The 24,807-nt window shown below is 40.8% G+C and overlaps 1 protein-coding gene across 1 annotated transcript; it reads left to right on the plus strand.

Annotated features, from left to right (window-relative positions):
* Positions 1–14,373: 14,373 nt before the first annotated feature.
* Positions 14,374–22,175, plus strand: CISH (cytokine inducible SH2 containing protein). The gene is made up of 3 exons (XM_070735800.1): positions 14,374–15,187; positions 18,389–18,615; positions 19,863–22,175. Exons 1-3 carry the CDS (start codon positions 15,141–15,143, stop codon positions 20,363–20,365), a joined length of 777 nt encoding a protein of 258 aa, XP_070591901.1. The 5' UTR covers positions 14,374–15,140; the 3' UTR covers positions 20,366–22,175.
* Positions 22,176–24,807: the final 2,632 nt, after the last annotated feature.

The raw sequence follows: 24,807 nt of genomic DNA on the forward strand, positions 1-24,807 counted from the left end.
AGATAGATAGATAGATAGATAGATAGATAGATAGTAGACAGACAGACAGACAGACAGGCCATGTTTATTGTTGGTTTTTTTTGCTTTGAGGAATGTATTCTTCAATCATTTTTTAGAAGACTTAAATTCTCTATTAGGAATGGTAGAATTTTGCTTTAGTGTCAGACCTGCTCCGACTTAGACATTTAGAAAGAAAGTCTTGACTCCATTTGGTTCAAGCAGTTTTAGGCAAAGAAAAGCTAGATCTGAGTATTTCTGTGTAAAGGTTACATCTTTTCCCTTTCCCTAGTCCTCCCCCTTTGACCAATTCAATAGTGTCAAATGGTATTCCATTTTGAGGTTTTGGGAACTGTCTTGGTGCTTTCCAATGTAGTTTCACATTCCGCTCCCAGGCCATGTGTCCTTGGTAGCTGGCTTATTCCCATTTGGCACCTCTGGTTCTTATCAGATTGTCTCTCTCTCCTTCCATTTGTCTTCCCTATCAAACTTAACTACCCCAAATTCCTTCCCCCTGCCCCACTTTTGGTTTATGGTAGGATGCTAACAGTGAAGATGCTGAAGATGGCAGACCTTACACTTAGTGAGTAGTACATGCAAAACATTTCATGACTGAAATGAGGGGTATAGAAAACTTATTGTTCTGAGAATGGAACTGTCTATTTCCTTTCCATACTCTAGATTTGACCACAGCAGGAAAGTGGTTGTTGCTTTGCAGAAGAGCTGCAGGTTGCAGTACTCTTTCTACTCCTGTGTAACATCTACAATCTATATGAAGTTGTTGGATAATCCAATAATATGGAAAGAGATTGCCAATAATGCCAAACTTTATATCTCCATCCCAGGCTGTTTCAGTAATGCGGTGGAGGATCTTTTTCAGTGTCTGGAGTTTATGGGGTTTTGGGTGGGGCAGCTCGTTAAAGTGTGCCTCCAGGAATAGAGATTTTTCTGTCCTTTTACCTGCCCTATGGAACAGCCTTCAACAAAAATGAGATTGGCCTCAGCCAGATTAACCTTTTCTAGGCCCTGAAGATGTGGAAGTATTCCTGCTCTTTGAAGTCAGAGTGCCTATTGGATCAGTGTTGTTGCAACATTTTTATTGGGATTTTAATGGGATTTTTAGAAAGATCTCAGTTGCAGATTGTCTATTGTTTTTGTTGTTTTGTGCTGGGTTTTTTAAATTGTTGTTAGCTGCCCAGTCATTTTTTTGAAATGAACAAATAAATTTATTTAATTTAAAATTGTTTGAGCTGAATAAGCTCTTAAGCTTTGTTTTTTATATTCGCAATCTATTTTTAGCCTAAGCTGCTGGTAGAGAAATACCATTCCTACACTTCAGTAGCTCTTTTAATCTTTTCAGACTGCAGCATGTTTCACGAACACTTTCATTAACCTTTGGTTAATAAATACTAATAGTCTGTTAAATAAAACACTTAATTCTCTAATAAAGGCAGCAAGGATGTACTTGAGGCTTGTAAGGAACATTGAAGTAATGTTGGAACAGCACATTGAAAGTAATCAAATTAATCTCAGCCATCAGTATATTTTTTTAAAATAACACCTACATGAAGTGTCCATGGAAGCAATTCTGATTGCTTATATCCAAAATATAACTTGTTTTACTCCTGACAATAATAATGATATGGTACTGCAAATGAAAATTTATACTGTCTCTGATTTTCTGAACTGTTCAATTTTATCTAGAAATTTTATCTGGAATGAGATCTTCAGTGCTGTGACTGTCACCACCCTGTTCTATGGTACACATGCACAGCCAGCACGAAGAACAGGGCGGTGATGGTCACGGGACTGAAACTCTTTTTCAGCAGGTTCAAGAAGTGGAAGCTGGTAGTTTTCGACACAAGAAGCTTGCAGCCATCGCCTCTTTTTCAGTGTTTCGCAAGAAGGTGTTCTGTCTGGGTCACTCTGGAAGCCAATACCAACCCAAAAAGAGAAGCCAGACACACTGATAAAAGGCAAAGGCAGTTTATAAAATTCAAGAAAAAACACAGGTAACAGAAAATGTCCTTACAAACAGGAAAATGCTGTATCTTCAGATATATCCCCGAAGGCAAAAGTCCATGCAGCAATACAGGATTCTTGCTGCCAATACGAGGCTGTAGATAGCAGAACTACACCTCCCATGGGTCTTCCAAACTGCTGGGCCACAAGCCAGGAACAGAGACCCCGAGAACAAAGCAGGGCACCGTAACTCCAATTGATAACACTCCACATGGCTTCAAGGGCTTGCCTGCCTTTTAAACCCTGCTAAGGAGGACCACACCCAAGCCCAGCTGTTCCTAATTCAGTGCTGATAATACTTCTTTAATTGCTCCTTTCTCTGATCTGAACATCTCTGTCGCATGTCAATGACGGCTTGTGCTTCATCACCTAATGACTCCAAGCTACTGGCTGGGGAGAGCCTCCCCCCGGGGCTCTCATGCTGTTCTCCTTCGTCCCATTCCTGACTTTCCTCTCCCCTGTCCGACTGTTCAGCCCCCTCCTCTTCACTGTCCTCCTCCTCCGGGCATGGAGCCAGCAGAGACACAGCTGGTCCCTGAGCAGCCTCAGGCTGAATCACAACAGAAGGGAGGTGAACAACTGCAGGCTGGCGGGGAACCCAGTGGTGATGGCTCAGCCCTGGCTTGCCTTCCCTGGCAGCCAGCCGTGGGAGGAAAGTAAGGTCACCGAATGAAAAAAGAGGCAGCTCTGCGAGGAAGCGGGTAGATTGACTAAGGGCTGGGGCTTCTGAAGGAGGGGAAATGGGATGACAAGTGGCAAGTAGAGAGTGGGCAGCATGCAGAAGGAGCCTTTAGCCTTAGTCACCTCAGACCCTGGACAGAAAATAGTAGGTGGAAAAAGGTGTCAATAGCTGTAAGTTCAATTGTTTTTACTATTGGGTTCTGTGGACGTGGCTTGGTGTGTGTGTAGCTTGGTGGGGGTCATGTGACTAAGTGGGCATGGCCTCCTGAATGTCACTCACAAGGTGCTGCCCCACCAAGCCATGCCCACAGAACCGGTAGTAGAAAAAAATTGAATCCCATCACTGAGGGAGATAGTTGTAAGAGAATTGCTAATTTTGAATATACAGTGGTACCTCGAGATACGAGTTTAATTCGTTCCGGACCTGGGCTCTTAAGTCGAGCAGCTCTTATCTCGAACGACTTTCCCCCATAGGAATTAATGTAAATAATTTTAATTGGTTCCAGCCCTCAAAAAACTCACAAAGTTAGTCTAAATTATGCAGAAAGACATGTTTTTAATGAAGAAATGTACATGTACATATAAATGAATAATGAAGTTTCTTTCACTTAACTTGTAAACTTTCTTAAACTTTTAAATTTACATATGTTCAACTTCTCTGCCACCCAATCCTGTAGGACAGAGGTCCCCAACCCTTTTTGCACCAGGGACCGGCTTTAAGCGATCAAGAGAGGAATGGGTGAATGAATGGACGGAGGGTGGGAAGGAAGGAAGGAAAGAGGGAAGGGACAGGAACAGAGGAAGGAAGCAAGGAAACTTATGAAAGGGGAGAGTAAGAGAGGAATGAGTGAAGGGAGGGAGGGAGGGAGGGAAGAAGGTGGGAAGGAGAAAGAAAAGAAGAAATAGAGGAAGGGAAGGTAAAAGAGAGAAAGAAAAAGAGCAAGAAAGAAAGAAAGAAAGAAAGAAAGAAAGAAAGAAAGAAAGAAAGAAAGGGGGAAGGGACAGGAACAGAGGAAGGAAGCAAGGAAACTTATGAAAGGGGAGAGTAAGAGAGGAATGAGTGAAGGGAGGGAGGGAGGGAAGAAGGTGGGAAGGAGAAAGAAAAGAAGAAATAGAGGAAGGGAAGGTAAAAGAGAGAAAGAAAAAGAGCAAGAAAGAAAGAAAGAAAGAAAGAAAGAAAGAAAGGGGGAAGGGACAGGAACAGAGGAAGGAAGCAAGGAAACTTATGAAAGGGGAGAGTAAGAGAGGAATGAGTGAAGGGAGGGAGGGAGGGAAGAAGGTGGGAAGGAGAAAGAAAAGAAGAAATAGAGGAAGGGAAGGTAAAAGAGAGAAAGAAAAAGAGCAAGAAAGAAAGCTGCAAGCACCCCCCCGAGCCCCCCAGGCCGGCTGCAACCTTTTAAAACACGCGCGCCGCTTCGCAGCTGTCTCCTGAAGCCGAACGCGGAAGTTAGCGTTTGGCTTCAGGAGACAGCTCCTTGGCGCTTGTATCTCGAATTTGGGCTTGTAAGTAGAACAAAAATATCTCTCCCCTCCGAGCTCTTATCTCGAGTTGCTCTTAAGTAGAGCAGCTCTTATGTCGGGGTTCCACTGTAATAGTAAATTCAAAACATCTCTAGTTATGCCAATCTACATCTTCCATGTTTGTATAGTGTACAGTGTTAGCATATAGCATGGAAAAAGGGGAATGGAATGTTAAGAGAGAGCTAATTTGCATATTGGTATGTAAATCAGTTTTTGGCAGTTGGGATAGAGAAATAACTTGTTTATTTGTGTAAATATGAAAACAGTTCAATGAGAAAAGAAGAAATAAAAGCATAAGTTTTATACGGGAGTCATTGTATTGTGTACTCAAATATACATTGTAGCACAGTTCTGCTATAAAGATACTCTGCTGGTTGAAGTGAAGAAGATCACTTAAAACCATAAATAACATAGAAATCCAACACGCAGCAGCCTATTGAAATGCTCTCGGTTGGTGCCATACCAAACTAGTGTTGTTGAGAAAATTACTTCTTTTTTAAATTAAACAGGGAGAAATAATTTCTAGGCATGGAATTATTCCAAAATATGCAGATCTTTTCTAGTCTATAAAGTAGAAGGTCAAACACGGAGTAAAACATTTTCATTATTTGTTAATGCCGGCATGTCAAAAACTAGATCTTTTGGGGAGAGATCCAGCAATTTCTTTCTAGATGAGGCTTGACCAAATTTAACTTTGATATCTTCCCTGAAAGTGATGTTGCTGCTGTAAAGGGTGATCTGATATTAATAAAATAAGCGGCTGCCTAATTATGGTATCTAGCACAGAACCCAAATTATTTTTTTGTCATACTGATAGACTGAAGGGGCCTTTTATTTATCAAACTTATATTTGTGTGTCTTAAGGGTTTTGTGTCCAGGCTGTTACTGAGCTGGACATATGTGTGAATCAGCAGGAAAAAAAAATACTTTCACTCCCCCACCCCCATCCCAAAAAGGAGTAGAGGATGCAACTGTGCTGTTCCCAAGGGCAAATAAGCTGTCCAGGCAACTACCAGTGCTGTTTTGTGGCAAATGAAGACACAATTTTGATTGGCCTAACCTAGGATACGGGTGCATTGAAATTTAAATCCCTGAAGGAAGACATCAATGGCTGGGAGATGCGCTGTAAAAAGAACTGTGAAAAAAAATAAAAAAAGACAGGATCCAACTTGGTTGTAGTATCTAGAAAGAGACTTCATTCTGGGTGTGTGCTGGGCTATTGAAATGAACAGATGCCAATTCCTGGTTCAGGAGGAGGCAGAAGACACTGATGGGTTCTTCCCAAGGGAAATAGAAGAAAAGACTCAGACAGAGGGATATCTTTCAACCCAAATTCAAGGCAGAAGAGGATTGAGGGGCATGACTTCCTGCAGATGGATACTGGACTTTGGGGAAATCGCACACTGGGAATGTCTGGGCAGAAGACCCAGAGAGAGGCATGTCTCACAAAATACAGAGAGATGCTGACGAGGTCCAAAAAAGCATTATTTTTTTAATTTCTCTTAGTGAAACATGAGGCGGAGAGGAAAGAGGGAGAAACTTGATAGTTATAGCATGCTACATTACAGGTGGTTGTTAGCAAATAGCTCTGGAGAGAATAAAAAAAAAATTTCAAAGAGTAAATAATAATTAATAATAATTTATTAGATTTGTATGCCGCCCCTCTCCGAAGACTCGGGGCGGCTCACAACAACGATAAAAACGATATAATGGCACAAATCTAATATTAAAAAACTAAAAACCCTATCATAATTAAAAACCAAACAGCAAGGGCACATACATACCAAACATAAATTATAATAAGCCTGGGGGAAAGATGTCTCAAATCCCCCATGCCTGGCAGTATAGGTGGGTCTTAAGTAGTTTACAGAAGACAAGGAGGGTGGGAGCAGTTCTAATCTCCGGGGGGAGTTGATTCCAGAGGGCCAGGGCCGCCACAGAGAAGGCTCTTCCCCTGGGGCCCGCCAGATGACATTGTTTAGTCGACGGGACCCGGAGAAGGCCAACTCTGTGGGACCTTAGTGGCCGCTGGGATTCGTGCGGTAGCAGGCAGTTCCGGAGGTAGTTTGGATGCTTGCCTTTTCTCCTAATCATTCCTGTAAATATATTATAAAAGAAACAAAAAAAGCTTCCATCACTGCTTAGCAATTGTCCTCCTCAAAGACACCTACACACCAGTTATAAAAGAACCTTTAGTCACGCTATGACAATCTTCAGTGTTGATTTACATCTGCAAGCTCTTTTAACAATTGCAATACAGTGATCCCTCGATCTTCGCGAAACGGCTACACCACAATTTTTCAAAAAATATTAATTAAAAAATACTCCACGGTTTTTTTGCTATACCGCGGTTTTTCCCACCCGATGATGTCACTCTCTTCCTTCCTTTCTCATCTTTCTTTCTCTCTCTCTTTCTCTATCTTGCTTCTTCCTCTCTCACACTCTCTTCCTCCCTCTCTCATCTCTTTCTTTCCTTCTCTCTCTTTCTCTATCTCTCCCCCTCTTGCTCTCGAGCGGCGGGTGGCGGGCGGGCGGCGGGCAGGCAGCAGCGAGGAGCTGAAGATCGGGGTTTCCCCTTTGCGTGGGCGGCGGGGAAGACCCAGGGAAGGTTTCTTCGGCCGCCCAGCAGCTGATCTGCTTGGCAGCGCAGCAGCAGCGAGGAGCCGAAGATCGGGGTTTCCCCTTTGCGTGGGCGGCGGGGAAGACACAGGGAAGGTTTCTTCGGCCGCCCAGCAGCTGATCTGCTTGGCAGCGCTGCTGCAGGAGGACCCGTGTCCGAAAGCCGGTGAGAGGGGTGGATCGGGCGGGCGGGCGAGCGGCAAGCGGCGGGCGGGCGGTAGCGGCGAGGGCGCCGGACGCGCTGGGGGGGCGGGGGCAGCCGACATTCAAAGCAATCTTTGTCGGCTTCCGCACTTTCATCGCTCCCCGGCTCCACCATCTGCGCATGCGCGGCCATGGAAAAAAGGGCGCGCATGCGCAGGTGGTGTTTTTACTTCCGCACCACTATATCGCGAAAAATCGATTATCGCGAGAGGTCTTGGAACGTAACCCTCGCGATACTCGAGGGATCACTGTAATATCTTTCCATTGTTGAGAGGTTCCTGTCTGAAAATATATAATCATATTAGAACTGTACTTGGTTTATTGTAAGACAAAATAGGGAAGGACTCATAGAGGTTGAGCAGAACTACTGTAGTACCGTATAGCCAACCTGCTTCACACTGCATGAGCCTGGTTTCTCCTTGTGTTGCTTCCTTCCCTTCCTGCTGCTGCTTCTCCAATCAAGTGCTCTCTTGGTCTATGCTCTGTTTTGGCACTGTTAAACCCGCCTCCATCCAGACTCTTCTTCACTTCTCTGCCACTGCTTCTCTCCTGATGGGTGCCTGGCTCCCATCATCTCCACAAACTGCATCTTGCCTACTTTGTGGGCATTCTTCACCATCACTGAAGCTGAGGACCTAAATAAGAACCTATGGTTGATACGTTAAAAAGCCCAATTTGTCAAAATAAGCAATTTTTTTTTTTAAAAAAAACTTTGATAAGACATTGCTGGAACATGCTGCAAACATACACTTAACCTTGATAAAGATAAAACATTAAAATAATCAAGTGGAAACAGATATTTACAAAATATGGGATAAAGTGTATAAATGGTGGAATCTTAAAAAATAGTTTTAAAATTATATAAGAATAAATTATAATCTTTTAAATTTATTAAATTGAATATATATATGGTAAAGTATTAAGAAATTAAAAGGATAAGGTTTTCTTTTTATTTTGAGATTGAATAAGTGAATTTAATTATTTTATAATATTGTCAAAATAGATATAAAGTAATAGATTAAAAATAGTATAATGATAGAGTATTTTTGTAATATTATTAATCTCAAATGTTTGGGGTTTTTTACTATCTGTTTAATTAATTGACTTTAACTAGTTTAATTACATTATGAAAAGGCTATTTTATAGACAGGAGAACTCATTTGAGTCATATGAATTATAACATAAAGATGGAAATACAGAAGTGAATTTAATAAGAATGGAGAACATCAAAGATTGTATTTCTGTATTGATCTGATCATAGTTAGATTTTTCTTTTTTGTACTACCGTAGTTAGACTTCTATGATAGGTGGAGCAATGTTTGCTTCTTTAAATGTTAAATGTTGTCTGTCTTGTTTGTTTAAAGAAAAATAATAAAAATATTATTAAAAAAACATTAAAATTTTGGAGTGTTATCTAAGGTAACCAATAATAAAAATCAACATGGATTAAGGAGATGAGTAAAAATAGATAATGTATTCATAACATCAAAAATGATTAAATAGCAAACAAAAGATATTAAGTAGAGTGTATCAGGAAATGATGAACTGCATGGATTTTGGCTTAAACATCTGATGGCTTTCCATGAAAGACTGGCTACTTGGTTTAATGAAATATTACAGATTGAAAGCATTAAAGAATGGGTAACAATTGGTACATCATTTTAACAACACTCAGACAAGAAGGACCATCAAGTTTTCTACTTGTAAATTACAAATTATCAGAATTTCCTGCAGTAAAAGGCTCCACTTAACGTATCACTTTCTTTTATATGCTTTGACCAGTAGGTGGCGACACTCTGTTTTTAAATCCTTAATGGTTGTTTAAGAATGATCCCTTAGTTCTCCCTTTTTGAGCTTTCCGGCAGTGCTACTTTGAGCTATTCAGAAGGTGGATAATAAAATTTCTTTCTAATGACATTTGTTTGAACTATTGACCACAATAGAAATGTATTAAAAATATGAAATATTTATTATTTTCTAAGTTTTGACTTCATCAGGCAATGTAGCACAAAAAGCAGTAAATAAAGAAATAAATAATCCCAAATTAGGCCAGATCTTTTTTCATTTTGAAAAAGAAGACAGCAAATGGGAAAAGACAGTAAGTTAATAATCAGGTTATAAGACTATAAATGGCAACTTGGGTCATACAGTGGTGCAAGTAATTTATTTATTTTATTTATTAATCAGATTTGTGTGCCGCCCCTCTCCGTAGACTCGGGGCAGCTAAAATCACATTGTTCATAAATTCCCAAATCATATTGTTCTCGGCATCAGGTATTGAAACAAATAGGGAATTGAATTAAAATCTGTTACAGAATGTGACACTGCCATTTCATTCTGCTTGATGAACACAAAAGCTTGCATTCTTTAATTAAAGCTAACAGAAGGTGGGAGGTTTCAAAATCAGATAGGAATCTACTCTGAAAATAATAAACATCAATCCCAAAGTTAAGTTTTCATTGGGTCTGCTAAAGTTTCTAAAGCCGTGATGGTGAACCTATGGCATGCCACAGGTAGCATGCAGAGCCCTCTCTGTGGGCACGCCAGCCATCGGCTAAGACCAGCTCTACTACGCATGTACCTTTCCCGATTCTCCACAGTTTCCCACAGGGTGCCCTACCTTTCTACTCCATTTCTGCCGCTCGCACCAATCTGGAAATCAAAACGGGGCATGGGGGGTGTCGAGCAAGGGCCCCTGGCATCCTGTTTTGGGCCTGGAAAGCCTCCTGCACCAACTTGAAAGACAAAATGGGGGGCAAGGGGTGTATGCGTGGGAATGCACACACATGCATAGAGGTAGAACGCATGTACGCAGGGGTACAGGGGTGCTTGCATTGCATTTTGGGGATTGGGGCACATGCACGCGCATTTATGCATGTCTGTGCTTTGGGCACTCAGATCCAAAAAGGTTAACCATCACTGCACTAAGGCATAATACATTTAAAACTCAAAATACCTACTTTGAAATGAAAACTGTGATTGGAAGTTATGCTGAGCTTGCAAATAAATTGCAGTTGCAAAGCTTATAATTAAATTCTCACAGACCCCTTTCCAACTGATTAGCCAGATCTTTTTCTTTTAGTGTGAATATTGGCTCTACATGTGGCTACCCTTGAAGAGCATTTAGAGACTACAGCTGGACTAGAATGCAGCCACATGAGCTGTTGTGGGTGTACCTAGGTACACCCACATTACATCAATTCTCCGTGGACCGCACTGGCTCCTGATTGGTCTCCGGGCGCAATTCAAAGTGTTGGTCGTTACCTCTAAAGCCTTACATGGCTTAGGGCCAGACTATCTTCGAGACCGCCTTCTACCACATAGATCCCAGCGACCAATAAGGGCCCACAGAGTTGGTCTTCTCTGGGTCCTGTCAGCTAAACAATGTCGGCTGGCGGGCCTGCAGGAGAGAGCTTTCTCTGTGGCTACTCCGCAGGGATGGGCTACTGCCCAGATGGGGGGGGGAATGCGGTGGGGTAGCGAAAATGGAGCTCCACCCCAAAGCACCCATTTTACACTGAAAGATGTTGAAAGAAAATGCAGGGCGTCCTGCATAAGCCACGCCCACAGTGTGTTAGTAAACATTTTGGTAGCCCTTCACTGCTGCTCTGACTCTTTGAAACCAACTACCTCCTAAGATCCAGACTACTCTCACCCTACTGGCCTTCCACAAAGCTGTAAAGACCCGGTTTTTCCGGCAGGCTTGGGGCCTTTGATCTGATGGCATACCAGCGGGATCTGGCCATTAATGACATGCATGGTTTTAACTGTATTAACTGTTTTTAATTGTTGGTTTAAATTATTTTAGATTATTTTTAAAGGTTTTTAATATTGCATTGTCTGTTTTACTTTTTTTGGTTGTGAGCCATCCAGAGTCCTTCCGGAGTTGGGTAGCATACAAATTCAAATGAATGAATGAATGAATGAATGAATGGATGAATGAATGAATGAATAAATAAATATTTTTTTTAAAAAAACCCAAGCTAATTTGGTATCTAATTGAGGTTAAAAGAGCCCCCAAATAGAGCTCCAGGAAATAGTAAAGTTCTCTTATGTCCTGGCTACATAATCATTCTAAGCTGCCGATTTTACTTCCATAATAAATTGTATTTCAACAACTAATCTCCAGGATCAATCTGGCCATACTAAGTCATCTCTGTTCTAGCTTATGAGAATATCTGGTGTTTGACTAGTCAGATAACATTAACTCATACTACTCTAATATTTTCTTACAGTCGAAAATCAATATAAAGGAAAGTAATAAGAAACTAAAAATTTATAGTATCTTCACTGGTGCAAACAGTTGCTTACCACATTTCAGTAATGGAAGGACACTGGACAGCTGGTGCCAACAAGGTTGGGATCTTCTAGGGTAGGTTAAATAAGGTCAAGAAGATTTTAGGATTTAAGTGGCTATGATGTACATTGGTTGCAGCCATTATTTCCCATCTGATTATATAAGTAATGTATCTCTATAATTTATATTATAGACTTATATACCACTTCGCAATGTGTGATGACCCAAGGCACGGCACAGAGGGGCGGCATACAAATCCAATAAATAAATAAATAAACATGCGTATTTCAGGGCAAAACAGGCTCCATTTACATATAGCAGCTTGTCTCACTGCATAGGACTCTGTCCGGCTAAGCTTACCTCATTAATCATAGTTCTCCTACCTATTTGTACCAAATTATTCACTAATTTTTCTTCCAAAGTTTAGTTTCTGGTTATGGAATTTAAATCCATACTCTATGCAACTGGACTCATAAAGTAGACAGTTCCCCATAAATACAGAAATATCTGGATCCCAAGCCATGCTGGACACTGAAACCATGACCATTACCATCATCTCCAAGGTTTCAGATTGTAGTTTGTTGTGTGAATCCTGTGTGACTAGCACATTTGGAAATGACTACTGTCTTGGAATCCCTGAAAACTGACTTGTTAATAAATTTTTAATATTAAAAGGAAAACAGTCTCCTACTGTATAAGAACTGTTAATCATTCACACATATCATAGTAAATATCTAACCCTTCCCCATCAGGGAGATTGAAACTCAACAATACCACGAAAAACAACTAAATGCGTCACAGTTCGATGCATAGTAGCAATTTGTTTTATGGAATCTATAACAGAGCTACTTTTGAAGCACGCATCTCATACCTCAGCCATTCTTGAACACTTGGACTCAATCACCCCCTTTCCCACTTTTGAATATGGTCAAAATCTCCCCACCCTTCAAAACCCAGGGTCTTGTTTTACACAAAAGTCTTGAAAGCAACAATCCTTTACCAGGATATACCCGAAACTACTTGGCCTAAATTAAGTTACAATTCCTTTCAATTTCTTAACAATAACAACAATGATAATAATAATAATAATAATAATAATAATAATAATAATAATAATGAGAAGGAGGATAAGGAGGAGGAGGAGGAATTGTGGCCTTGAATCTTGAAGAGTAGCTGAGAGAAAATTCTTGTGGTTTTTAGAGAGTTCTGGGAGGAAGAATGTCCTGATTGAAATCCAGCTAGACTGGACAAATATATATTGTGCACTCTGTTGCTGAAGTTGTATTTTCTGCAGTTGAGTTTCGAGCAGTTTACATTGAGTTTGAATCGATTTTGTACGTGTGTGTTGTTGTGGTTAAAGCTGAAGTATTCATTGACTGGTAGCACATTGCGGTTAGGCGAAGGCGACGTAGCTCTAGGTTTTCTAAGCCCAACGTTTCAAATCTGGTGGCATAAGGTATTCTGTTGCTAGCAGGGGAGTGGAGAACTCATCTTGTGAAATATTTCTGGACCCTCTCAATTGTATTAATGTCTGATATGCAGTGCAGGTTCCAGACAGGTGAGCTGTATTCAAGGATTGGTCTGGCAAATGTTTTGCATGCTCTGATTAGCAGTTTAATTGAATTGCTCCATGAAATCCACATAGCACAGGATTCCTAGAAGTGTTGTCCTAAGGACCACCATATTGAATTTCTGGGATGTCAGGAGATAAAATAGCCTTAAAGGTTCCTCTGGGAAATGAGCTCCCACAAGTTAGGGAGGTAGGGCCATCGTTCCTAATGGGTTTCCCCCCCTCAGAAGCCCCTGATACATTCACTTTCATCTATTACAAGCTACTGTTTTTCATCGTTTTTTAAACGAGAAAAGGATAAATGAAAATAAAATCGGGGTGTATTCCTAAAGGGAAAGGTGTCCTTTATGCATTCGGAAGGAGGGGAGGGAGAATGTGTGTGTGTTAAGTGTGTGTGAGTGAGAGAGAGAGAGAGAGAGAGGGAGATAGTAGGGGTGTTTGTGTGTGTAAGAGAGTGAGTGAATGTAGGGGTGAGTTTGTGTGTGTGTGCGTGTGAGAGAATGAGTGAGTGTAGGGGTGAGTTTGTGTTTGTGAAAGAGTTTGTGAGTGTAGAGGTGAGTTTGTGTGTGTGTGTGTGAGAGAGAGAGAGAGAGTGACTGAGTGTAGGGGTAAGTTTGTGTGTGTGTGTGTTTGAGAGTGAGTGAGTGAAAGAGTGACTGAGTGTAGGGGTGAGTTTGTGTGTGGGAGTGAGTGAGTGTAGGGGTGAGTTTGTGTGTGTGTGTGAGAGTGAGTGAGTGTAGGGGTGAGTTTGTGTGTGGGAGTGAGTGAGTGAAGGGGTGAGTTTGTGTGTGTGTGTGTGAGAGTGAGTGAGTGAGTGTAGGGGTGAGTTTGTGTGTGGGGGAGTGAGTGTAGGGGTGAGTTTGTGTGTGTGTGTGAGAGAGAGTGAGTGAGTGTAGGGGTGAGTTTGTGTGTGTGTGTGTGTGTGTGTGAGAGAGAGAGAGAGAGTGAATGAAGGGGTAAGTTTTACAGCATCTCTTAGCTGTAATGTCACCATCCCACCAGAAGGTTTGACATTTATTTTTGTTAACCTGTGGGAACAACGGGTGACACAAAGTCATGCCCGGTAAGAAAAAGTTTGGCGGAAGCTGGAGGAAGGCTTAAAAAAATCAGCCTTTGTTCTACTGCTGCCCGCCAAAAGGCGGGCGGAGGTCGGCTGGGACTTTTTGCCTTTTTGCCTCAGCAGTCAGCACCCACGCTCCCCGGCCGACACAGCGAGCGGCGCCTCGAGGCTTTCTGCTGATTTCAGCTCTCCCCACCCTTCTTCTTTTTCCCTGGAACCCAGCGCCGGCCTGCGGCTTTCTCACTATAACCCTACTGGGCCCGGCGTAACTGCAGCATCGCACGTCATCCGCTTCCGATTGGCGGGCCTCCGGTCGCCCGGCCCTGCCCTCCTTCCCTCCGATTGGCCGAAGGAAGTCAGCCCCGCCCCGCTTTCCTGGAAAGTTCTTGGAAATCTATCAAAGGTATTTCCTTGAACCGAGGGAGGCGAGCGGAGGCAGCGCTTGAATCAAAACGAAAAAACACGCAACTTTCCGAACCATTCGGCGCGCAGCTCTTCATGCCGAAACCTGAAGGATGCGTTTGATTTTTTTGTTGAGCAGGGATCATTTCTGACCTTAGGAGACCGCAGAGCCTGAAACGGAGGTGCCACCAACGGCCCCTTCTATTTATACTTCCCTTTCTTTGCGTGTGTGCGTGCGCCTGTCGGAACACTTGGTGCGAATACAGTGCAATTCCAGGAATCCACCACTTCGCGGAATAGATTAATGAGGCGCAAACAAAAGATTACCGAGTAGTGGCTCTCCCCTTCCGCTCCCGCGATCCACAGTTCTTCAAGAGCCCGGCGTCGAGGCGAACCTTTGCTCGGCGTCCGCTCTCCTCTTCTCCCCTAACTTTTCTTTTTGAAACGCGGGGAGAGGTTATTTATTCAGGCAGGTATTTATTCTTCTTTTTTCCCCATTCTACTTTTTATTCGCGGCGATTCGATTACTCAGCTGGAGTTTACAGGGGGGAAAAAAGAGCTATAGGATCCCGCGCGTTTTTTCTGCCGGGGAAGATTTCCCTGGGACTTACGTGCAGCTTTATTTTCTGTGGACGATTCTCGAGAGAGAAAACTTGTTGGGAGGCTTCTGCATTTCGGGTAATCTGCGGACGGACTGTGGTAGGCAGCCGCCTGTTTGGGGAACAAAAGAAGAAGGGCGGCTTTCCCAACGTTTCTCCGAGGGTTTGATGCTCTTTGCTGAGTCTTGGAGTGACATGATCCTCTGCGTTCAAGGGTAAGTTTCCTTACGAACAACGACTTTTACACACACACACACACTCCTCTAAAACAGTGTTTTCCAACCTTGGCAACTTGAAGCTATTTGGACTTCAATTCCCAGAATTCCCCAGCCAACGAATACTTACTTTTAGAGCAGTGTTTCCCAACCTTGGCAACTTGAAGCTATTTGGACTTCAACTCCCAGAATTCCCCAGCCAGCTGGCTGGGGAATTCTGGGAGTTGAAGTCCAAATAGCTTCAAGTTGCCAAGGTTGGGAAACACTGCTCTAAAAGTAAGTACTCCCTCCAAAGTCAGTCCTGTTTTTCAGGAAGAGTTTACTCCAGTTCCCGAGGGTTTTACTCTTAAGACAACCACCAGAAAAGGACAACAAAGGGATTCTCCTGTCCTCCCTGTTTTTGTTTTTTGGGAAAATTATGAACTTCCTTTCAAATTGGTGACTCTGATGGTCGATTCTAACCTATGGAGAGTCTTTGCCTTTTCTGTGCTTCATTTAAAGCAAAGCGCCCTAGTGACTAGCTGTGTGCACCACGGCATTTAGAGATGTTTGAAAACGGGCATTTATTAGGCAGTTATAAAGAAATAGAAACAAAATAAAAAGGCCTTCCTGTATGTGGGTCTCCTAAAGTGAAATGTCTTTAAATCTAACTGATCTGAAAAGAAAGTGGGGCGACCGTCAAGAAAAGGGAGAATTCCAGATTTGAACTGGCCCCAAGCAATCACAAATCTGTATTTATGTGTTTACCCAGATTAACATTTATTGTTCCTTTGGGTCGTTTGTAAACAAAATAATTACATTGGTTCATTGAATCTTATATGGCAGGTTCAACAAAGTACTAAAAGTTGTTGGCTGTTTAAAACTGTTCCAAATAAGATATTGGTATTTTTTATTTCTTAAATGTTACCCAAAAATTGAGTTTTCCTTTTAGCTTTTGTTTTATTATCATATTAGACATATGGCAATCACATTTGTTTGTTTTTTATGTTTGGAATCTTATTTTTTAAATACTATATCTGCTTCTGAATTAATGCTGGATTAAAGTTAGATTTATACACATCATCCTGGAAACACTATGCTGAATTACATCAGGCTTACTTAGGCATGTACTGTAAAGTTATATTTTAATTGTGGTAGTAATTATGTTAGTAGAAGGAGTTACGTGATTTCTGTATGATCCTCTCTGGGTTCACCATTTAATTGCTTCCTGAGCTAATGTATCACTTCAAATGCATTGCACTCTAGGGTTTCTCAACTTTGACCATTTAAGATGTGCAAATTTCAGTTCCCAGAATTCCCCAACCAACGTGGCTGGCTGCGGAATTCTGGGAATTGAACTCCACACATTAAAGTTTTCAAAGTTGAGAAACACTGCTCTAGATTGACATACAGTACAGAAGCCTATTATCTTAACACAGTGGAGAAGAGAATGGCCTAGTAACCTCCAGTAAACTTTCTGGCTCCACAGGGATTTGAATTTGAATATTTTTAAGGCCAACTTTGTCAACTGCAGCAAACTCCTTTTTTCATCCTGGTGTGTGCACTTTTCGGTCAATCTTCAATTTGACACTTCTGTTTGTTATTCAGCAGCTTGTCCTGAAGCTGTTTTGGCTGTTGTGGAGTCCTTTCCTGGAAGTTTCTTTTGCTCTGGGTGTATACTGTAATTCAGTATTGATAGCCACTGTGTCATATAGCTGAACTCACTCTATGATGTTTCCTAAACTACAACCCGGGAGTCTCTCTCATATTCCCAGTAGATTTTTTGCATATACATTTTCTCTCTCACAACTTTGTTATGTCCTGCCATTTAATAAAGAACAAATTTGCTGTTTCCCTTTCCTCCTCCTTTCCTCCATCAAGGAACAACAACAAAATTTGTAAACTCTGGAGCTATTGAGCCCTAAGGGATTCACTCCTTGCAGCATATAGATCAAAACCCTAAAAACAAAGAAAACAAACAAGAAACATCTCCTTTAAGCCCCTCACCCAAAAATAATTAAAATGAACTTGTAACTAGTTTGGTTTTAGGAGTAATACAACTTTTAACTCCCTTGCTTGACAGTTACATGAGCAAACAAGAGTCTCTTTGCTCTCACTAATTAGCCAGAAGAGTTTTTATTCCGAGAATCCCCAGCCAATAAATTTATTCACTCATGAAAATAAGTTGGTTTACAATGGCATGTGCCCTCTTCTCCTTTTGGCAAGGAAGCTCTGAGATTGCCAGTGCCAACCACACTACTTGCCTCATTAATTGTGGGAGTGAGACAGTATAATCACTTCATTTTCCACTTGTTCATGGCTATGAACATTAATTTACAGAGCAGCAATAGTGATGGGAAGAACAGCGACTTTAAATGGTGTTCCTGAAGAGTCTGTGTTTGGAGGGTGGCAAGTGGCACTGAAAAACCACCGATAAAAGCAAATTCAGGACTCTTCTGATTCTTTTCTCCTACTCCTGAAATATTAGATGTTAAGGAAATATAGGAAGGTTTCATTGAACGATGTGCCTTTGTAACATTTGTAGCTTTAGGTATTTATATAGGCTTATCAGCGGTAAATGGAGACTATAATGAGTAAAAATGTCAAGACATCTGAAATAGACCAAAGTGTTGTAGAAAATTAAGAAGAGAAAAAGGTTAAATTTTGTCTTAGATATAAATTTTGTTCTCAGGGACAAAAGGAGTTAGGTTTAAAGTCACAAGTGAAAACATGATTGCTCCAAAACGACAGCACCAACACAATGTCAAAGACTCCAATTTCCCAAAGATTCTAGGAATAGTAGCAGTGATCTTCATGGGTCATCCTTTGTAGGATTATATGAGGATCAGAGATGGTATTTCTGAAAAAAAATAGTCTGGAAACCTGTATAAAATATACAGACTGTATATTTTATTGACTCATTTGCAGAACAAACAAAAACCCTAAAAAGCCACCCTCCCAGTGTTATGTCTTGTTTTCTTACCCTTGTATCATACCCACTGAAGATAGATAGGTGTGTGTGTATATGTGTGCGTGCACGCATTGTGTGTATGTGTGTGTGTGTGTGTGTGAGAGAGAACTCTAATGTGTACTTAGAGTGTACTTACATTGCCCAATTCAATGTATTTATGTATGTGTTCTCAAAAACGCAAAAGAGGTTGTGTTCAGTGATAACATCCATTTCATCCAGAAAAGGAATAATCCAAACGCTTTTCTTTTCAGATCCTATCCTTTGATATCAGAGGAGAAACTCCGGAGGCTACCTGTGGAAGGCCTTGCAATGAATGTGTCAGAACAGGTCATGCAGCCTCTACCAGTCACATCCTTCCAAGAACAGTCTGCCCCTCCCTTAGTAATGGCAAGACTTGAAAGCAACTCACCTCAAACACGAGACCCAGAGGAGGATCTGCTCTGCATTGCCAGAACGTTTTCATTTCTGAGAGAATCTGGTAAGGATCCAATTAGTACTTTTGACTCATGGAATAAGAACTTGTTGTACAGTATATTGTTAAAGTGCCCACTTCCTAGCTGCTGAGGGAAATGTCTGTATCTCCTTTAGGGCAGCCTGAATTTTAAAGGACAGAATTCAAAAAAGGCAAAATGACTCTCCAATATTTATTTATTTATTTATTCGTTTTATTCGATATATTGCAATCTGAGGCTGCAGTTCCTGAGCTCTTTGTCTGCAAACAAATCCCACTTAACTCAGGGACACTTCCACAGTTCCTTGAATATAACATGCCAAAGCTGACCTCATAAATGTAAATGTAAATATAAATATCTGTGATACTTCCCCTTATGATAGTGACTAAACTAAACTTCCCCTTAGGATAGTGACAGTACTACGAGGGAGTGTACAATAACTGTCACTTGAGTTCACAAATATATATTATTAAGGTTGCAGAAAAATCAATTTCTAGAAGCACACACGGATGACTGATTCAACTGGATTCATTAATATAAATGAAGTAAATTTTACAATGCCAATAACAGATTATTTCTTCGAGTAAACACAAGAAGGAGTTAGCTTCATTTCAGCAGAGCAGTACAGAGAGGGCAGAGTGGATTGAGCCACACCCAGCCTTCCAGTTTCAGTTTCGATTCTCTGCACAGACCCAGAAGTAATCACTGAACTTTCTTTGACTGACTTAGTTGCTATGCCTAATCATCTTAACATAGATATGTACCAGTGATGGGCCCCACATGATTCGGATGGGGTCAGCGATCCAGTACTGGTTTTTTATGGGTTCCAGAGGCTAGGCCGGCCATGTGCATGCCCGACATGTATGCACGTGCCTCGGTGTGAGATTTTGCTTCTGCACATGTGTCCAAAGTGAAATCTCGAATGAGGATGCTTGCGTGGGTGAGATTTCAACAATTTTTGCCCTTTTTTTGCTTCTGCACAGAAGGGCAAAAATTGCCAAAGTCTCACCTGTGCGAGCATCCTTGCACAATATATCACTTCGGGCGCAGGCGCAGAATCAAAATCTCCTATGGGGGCGTGCACACACGTCAGGTGCCTGCACCGACCTCAGGATCCTGTATCGGTAGGGAAAAGTAAGTGGAGCCCTTTGCTGGTATGTACATATATGCTAATAAAAAAGAAAATGAAATCAATAAATGTTTCTTTTTCTGTTTTTTTTTTAATGAATAGTTTGTCCTTCTTATCCATGTCTTTTCTGTGATTCTCTTCCAGGCTGGTATTGGGGTTCTATTACGGCCAACGAAGCCAAGCAGCAGCTCCAGAAGATGCCAGAGGGGACTTTTCTGGTACGGGACAGTGCTCATCCCAGCTATCTATTCACACTATCCGTAAAGACCAACAGAGGTCCTACCAATGTACGCATTGAATACGCCGATAGCAAGTTCCAGTTAGATTCCAATTGCCTCTCCAAACCTCGGGTTTTGTCCTTCCCAGACGTGGTTAGTCTCATCCAGCATTACGTTCTTTCTTGTACTGTGGAGAGCAAGAGTGATGCTCCCTACCCGCCCCCCATGCCTTTGCCTCCCCCACAAAAGGAGTTGATAGCATCGGCAGTTCATCTGAAACTCATCCGGCCGCTCAGCCGCAAGGACATTGCCCCCAACCTGCAGCACCTCTGCCGACTGCAGATCAATCGATGCACTGGAAAGACAGACCAATTGCCTCTACCAAAGAGAATGAAGGACTATTTGAAGCAGTATCCTTTTCAACTTTAAAGGCAGCCATTCTGACTGGGACAAGCAACCGAAATAAACGTTGAAAAACATCCAATTCTGGCAACAGATTGACTTTGATCCATTGATGAGATTATGTTCTTAAGTGGGCACAGCATATTCAATTGCCAAAGGAAGAGACTGTTTCCCACCATCCTCTCCCTTATTTTTCTTAGTTACCTAAAATTCATTCTCATGCCATGGAGGAGGCAGTATGCACAAGGTACACAAACCCAAGGCCAAAAAACTCAAGAAGGCGCTTCTCTTCTTTCTCTGCAGAAAGGAACTACTCTTGGCATGTGCAAATTACTTGAATTGGACAGTCACAACTGTGCCAGGAGTGTTCAAGCCTCAGAACTGTATTATTTATTCCCATGGTACTTTTTTTTTTTGGCTGTTTCTGATAGCCTATTTCTGATATGTTCAATATAAATTGAATATCCTTCTTTTACTTTTGCAAGCAAATTATTTAAAGGTGGGCTCAAACCATAACTATGAGACAGTCTTGCAGTAGTTCATTATGGACTTGAATGAAGTCTTCTGGCCATTGGCTACTCTATAACCTGTCTTGATGTATTCATACTCAGATATAAGATAAATATATTGGAAGTGTATAAATGTTTGATTACAGTTACAATCAACATCCAGACTTCAGTTCCCACTAGATTGACAAAGAGATAAATTTATTCAAGCTTATTGAGCTTGGATTAGTAAACCCTCTTTTCTCTCTCTTTTTGAAGTGGCTATTCCTAATTTGAATCAGTTAAATCCAAACAATGTTTTGTTAAAATGACACTGAAGATGTGTACACATCTATCCTATGAAGCATAACATTGTCCTTGGAGAAATGGTCAGATCCTGAAAGTTCATTTCTGTAGCATTTTGTTTGTATCTTTGGGAGAGAAAATTCAGGAAACAGGCCGTTTTTCTCCTATTACCATATTGGTGTCAACTCGTTAGCTGAAATATTAACTCACATTATTGCTGTATTAGCACAAAGGAGCTTCAGGGAGAACACAATACTGATATCTTATTTACCACCATTTTTGCTTGTGAGTACTTGCCCTCTTTGATTCTGATGCTTGTCCATAGGGCAGAGAAGACAGCAGGAATTAAGTGTCACTCCAGCTTCCATCTTTTCCAATTGCTCTGATGCACCTTATATTTGTTAGACAGGAAGCTAAGACACTACAGTGTTGGTTATATAAGGGCAAGAAAGCATTATTGGGATTAATTCTGCCTTCCATTCCTTCCTCTGTCTTACAATAACAGTAGCTGAGGATGGAAAATTTGTGTTGTCAAAAGACTGTCCCTCATTATATGTCAAATCCTCAGGAGAGTTATACATATTTTCATGGTTTTATAGTTCAACAGTGAATACCTCTGCTACATGTGTGAGCTCCAGGAAGGGATAAAATTCTAGGGTAGTCTTTTCTAACCTGCCACTCTTCGGATGCGGGACTATAATATCCTGAATTATAATTTGCTCTGCTGGTGGACAATTCTGGGTGGTATATTCCCAGCATATCTGAAGCTGCCCTAGATACAACTTGAAACAAACCTTCAGCAATCCAACGTGGCTTGGTATGTTTAGTCAGTGTTCATTTCTTCTCATGTCTTTTCCCCAGAATTTGTTGTACGTATGATTTTATTTTAGATACTTTGATAACTGACAGAATGTGTGTGTTTGTGAGTGTGTGTGATGTTTGTTGATCACAATGCTCTCCATTTCTGGAACAAGGGCAAATGAATGGGAGAATATATATTAAAAACAAAAAAACAACTAATAAATGATATTTTTAAATACTTAAAATGTTTAAAGCATTATTTCTTCCAATTGCACGCACAATTAATTTTTAACCATTTCTTGGAAGTATGGAAGTGAGTGCATCAAATGCATCTGCTAATCTTGCAATTTTAAATATTGCCACTGATGTTATAAATAGTGTTAAACTGACATTAGCATAACATTTCCACTGTTTTCCAGTAGTAGAATTGTCTCTCACCTTAGTCTTACAATCACAGTGTTTGGGATGCTTTTTCCTGTTACCCGAGGGGGGGAAATTGAGAAGTGCTGCAGTGATCCCTGAAGAGGAGAATTAGATCAGTGACACCTGTGCATGCATGGACTACCTGCTGTTGCTGCGCATGAAGTAGAGAAACCAGATATGAAAAACACAGAGGAATGTTGTTAATGTCTGAGTAGAGTAGTCCTTGTTTACCAGGGTTGTGCACACAGAGAAACGTTTAGATTGTGATTAATTGTGAATAACTACTCAGCCACACACAGATACACTAATTTGAATTAAAGTTTACTTTGAGAAATAGCTAGTTCCTATACACAGTCCAAAATCATACACATAATAGTCACAATAACAATCCAAATAGAACATAGTCTTTCTTACCAGTTGTCTTTGTCATAATCCGTAAACAAAGATATCAAGCCTAAACACATTTTAGCTATAATATATAACTACAACACAGAGAGATTGCAGAGCATACATATAGTGAGTAGCACTAAGTAGTGAGTAGCCAGACAAAGAGAAACAAAGAGGGTGATTTAGAGAAATTAGCTATAAACTTTAGCTCCCTCTTGTGGCAGTCTGCAACACCGGCAAATCAGACAGCTCAATTTATATATTGCCAACCCAACTGTTTTGGATAGAATCCTAACATTCTCCCTTTGGTAGGTCAATATATAATACGTTACATCTTCAACCCATAGTTTTCACAACACTGTGTTTAAATCGCATCTTGTACTTTAGTAAAATTATATGCAATATTTTGTTCAGTCATGCAGTATTCTAACTGAACCTGTTTATTTTGAACACATTGTCTAACATTCTAATATCTCAAATCAGTATGTTTAGACCTTGTTTTCACAGCTAAACTATTAGCCATACTCATGGCAAATTGATTGTCTTCATACACAATAAATGGCTCATGTACAGTAATTCCTATATCCTTTAACACAGTGATTTTTAACCTTTTTTGAGCCGCGGCACATTTTTTACATTTACAAAATCCTGGGGCACACCACCAACTAAAATGACACAAAATGACACTCTAACACAGTACATATTATACATGTAGTTAATAATAAGTATAGTTAATTATAATCTATATACACCATCAGGATAGACATAACCAGCTGAGGTTGTGGCTTCATCTAGTGGTGGCAACATTTACCTCCAGTCCTGACCAGGATTAGAAATCGGGACCATGGGGAGGGGTAGCAGCTTCAACTACTCAACTGCCACACAATGACAAGTCCATGGCAGCCTGAGTGGGGACCTTCCTGGGTGTGGATGAGAGGTGGCCTGCTATTGGTTCATTGCTAGCGGTTGGGATGAATCCTAGAAGGTGATTGGTCAGTAAGCGTTCCCTGTGCCTCCACTCTTCCTGTCGCAGATAGCTGGAGGGATTGTGAGGGGAAAGTTTATGTTCGAATGCAAGCGGCTGGCGGTGGGCCGGATAAATGGCCTCCATGGGCCATATCTGGCATGCAGGCCGTAGTTTGGGGACCCATGTTTAATTTCCCCATGGCACACCTGACCATGTCTCATGGCACACTAGTGTGCCATGGCACCCTGGTTGAAAAACTCTGCTTTAACAAGTGTTTAATAATACACCAATTCTGTACACATTAATGATAAACTTGAGAATTCTGCTTCCATAGTGGATAAACTAATATGTTGTTGCCTAATAGATTTCCATCCTATTAGATTACCCAACATAACCACTATACCTGATGTTGATTTACAAGTCATTGTATCAGTAACAAAACTGGCATCAGCATATGCAGTTAACACTAGTTCATTCCTCAGTTCTAAATATAAAGAATAATGTATTGTCTGCTTTAAGTATCTAAGTATTCATTTAGTTGCTTACCAATGCCTTTCATTTGGTTCAGGATTATATCTAGCCAATTGATGTACATTGTAGGATATATCTGGTCTAGGCCAATTATTAAAATATGACAGACTACTAACCAGAGATTGATACATTTCCTTATCAAATTTTATAGGACTTTTAATATCACTATGTGTAAATCCCTGATCCATTGGTGTCTTAGCAGTTTTACAATTCTCCATATTATATCTTTTTAACAATTGGCTAATATTCTTAGCTTGCGAAATTTTGAAACCTTTATTTGTCTTCATTATATCAAGACCCAAATAATGTTTAATCTCTCCTAAATTTCTAATCCTGAACTTCCTCTGTAATCTAGAAACAATATCACTTGCTTCTTGTTCAGTCTTTGTTATAATCGCTATATCATCTGTAAATAATAGCAACAGAGAAATCAAACCATCTTTCTCTCTATGAAATAAACAAGGATCAGCTATACCAGCTTTAAAATCCATATAAATTAATTCTTTTACAATACACTTATTCCATTCATAACCTGATTGCTTTAAAGATTTTTCTTTAATTTCAAATAA

Source organism: Erythrolamprus reginae, chromosome 2 (genome assembly GCF_031021105.1).
Source record: "Erythrolamprus reginae isolate rEryReg1 chromosome 2, rEryReg1.hap1, whole genome shotgun sequence".
NCBI classification, from domain to species: domain Eukaryota; kingdom Metazoa; phylum Chordata; class Lepidosauria; order Squamata; family Dipsadidae; genus Erythrolamprus; species Erythrolamprus reginae.

Coding starts and splice junctions, on each gene's coding strand:
- CISH (XM_070735800.1), top strand. CDS start 15,141: ATGCTCTTTGCTGAGTCTTGGAGTGACATGATCCTCTGCGTTCAAGG. Junction 15,188..18,388: donor ATGATCCTCTGCGTTCAAGG/GTAAGTTTCCTT, acceptor TTTTCTTTTCAG/ATCCTATCCTTTGATATCAG. Junction 18,616..19,862: donor TTCATTTCTGAGAGAATCTG/GTAAGGATCCAA, acceptor ATTCTCTTCCAG/GCTGGTATTGGGGTTCTATT.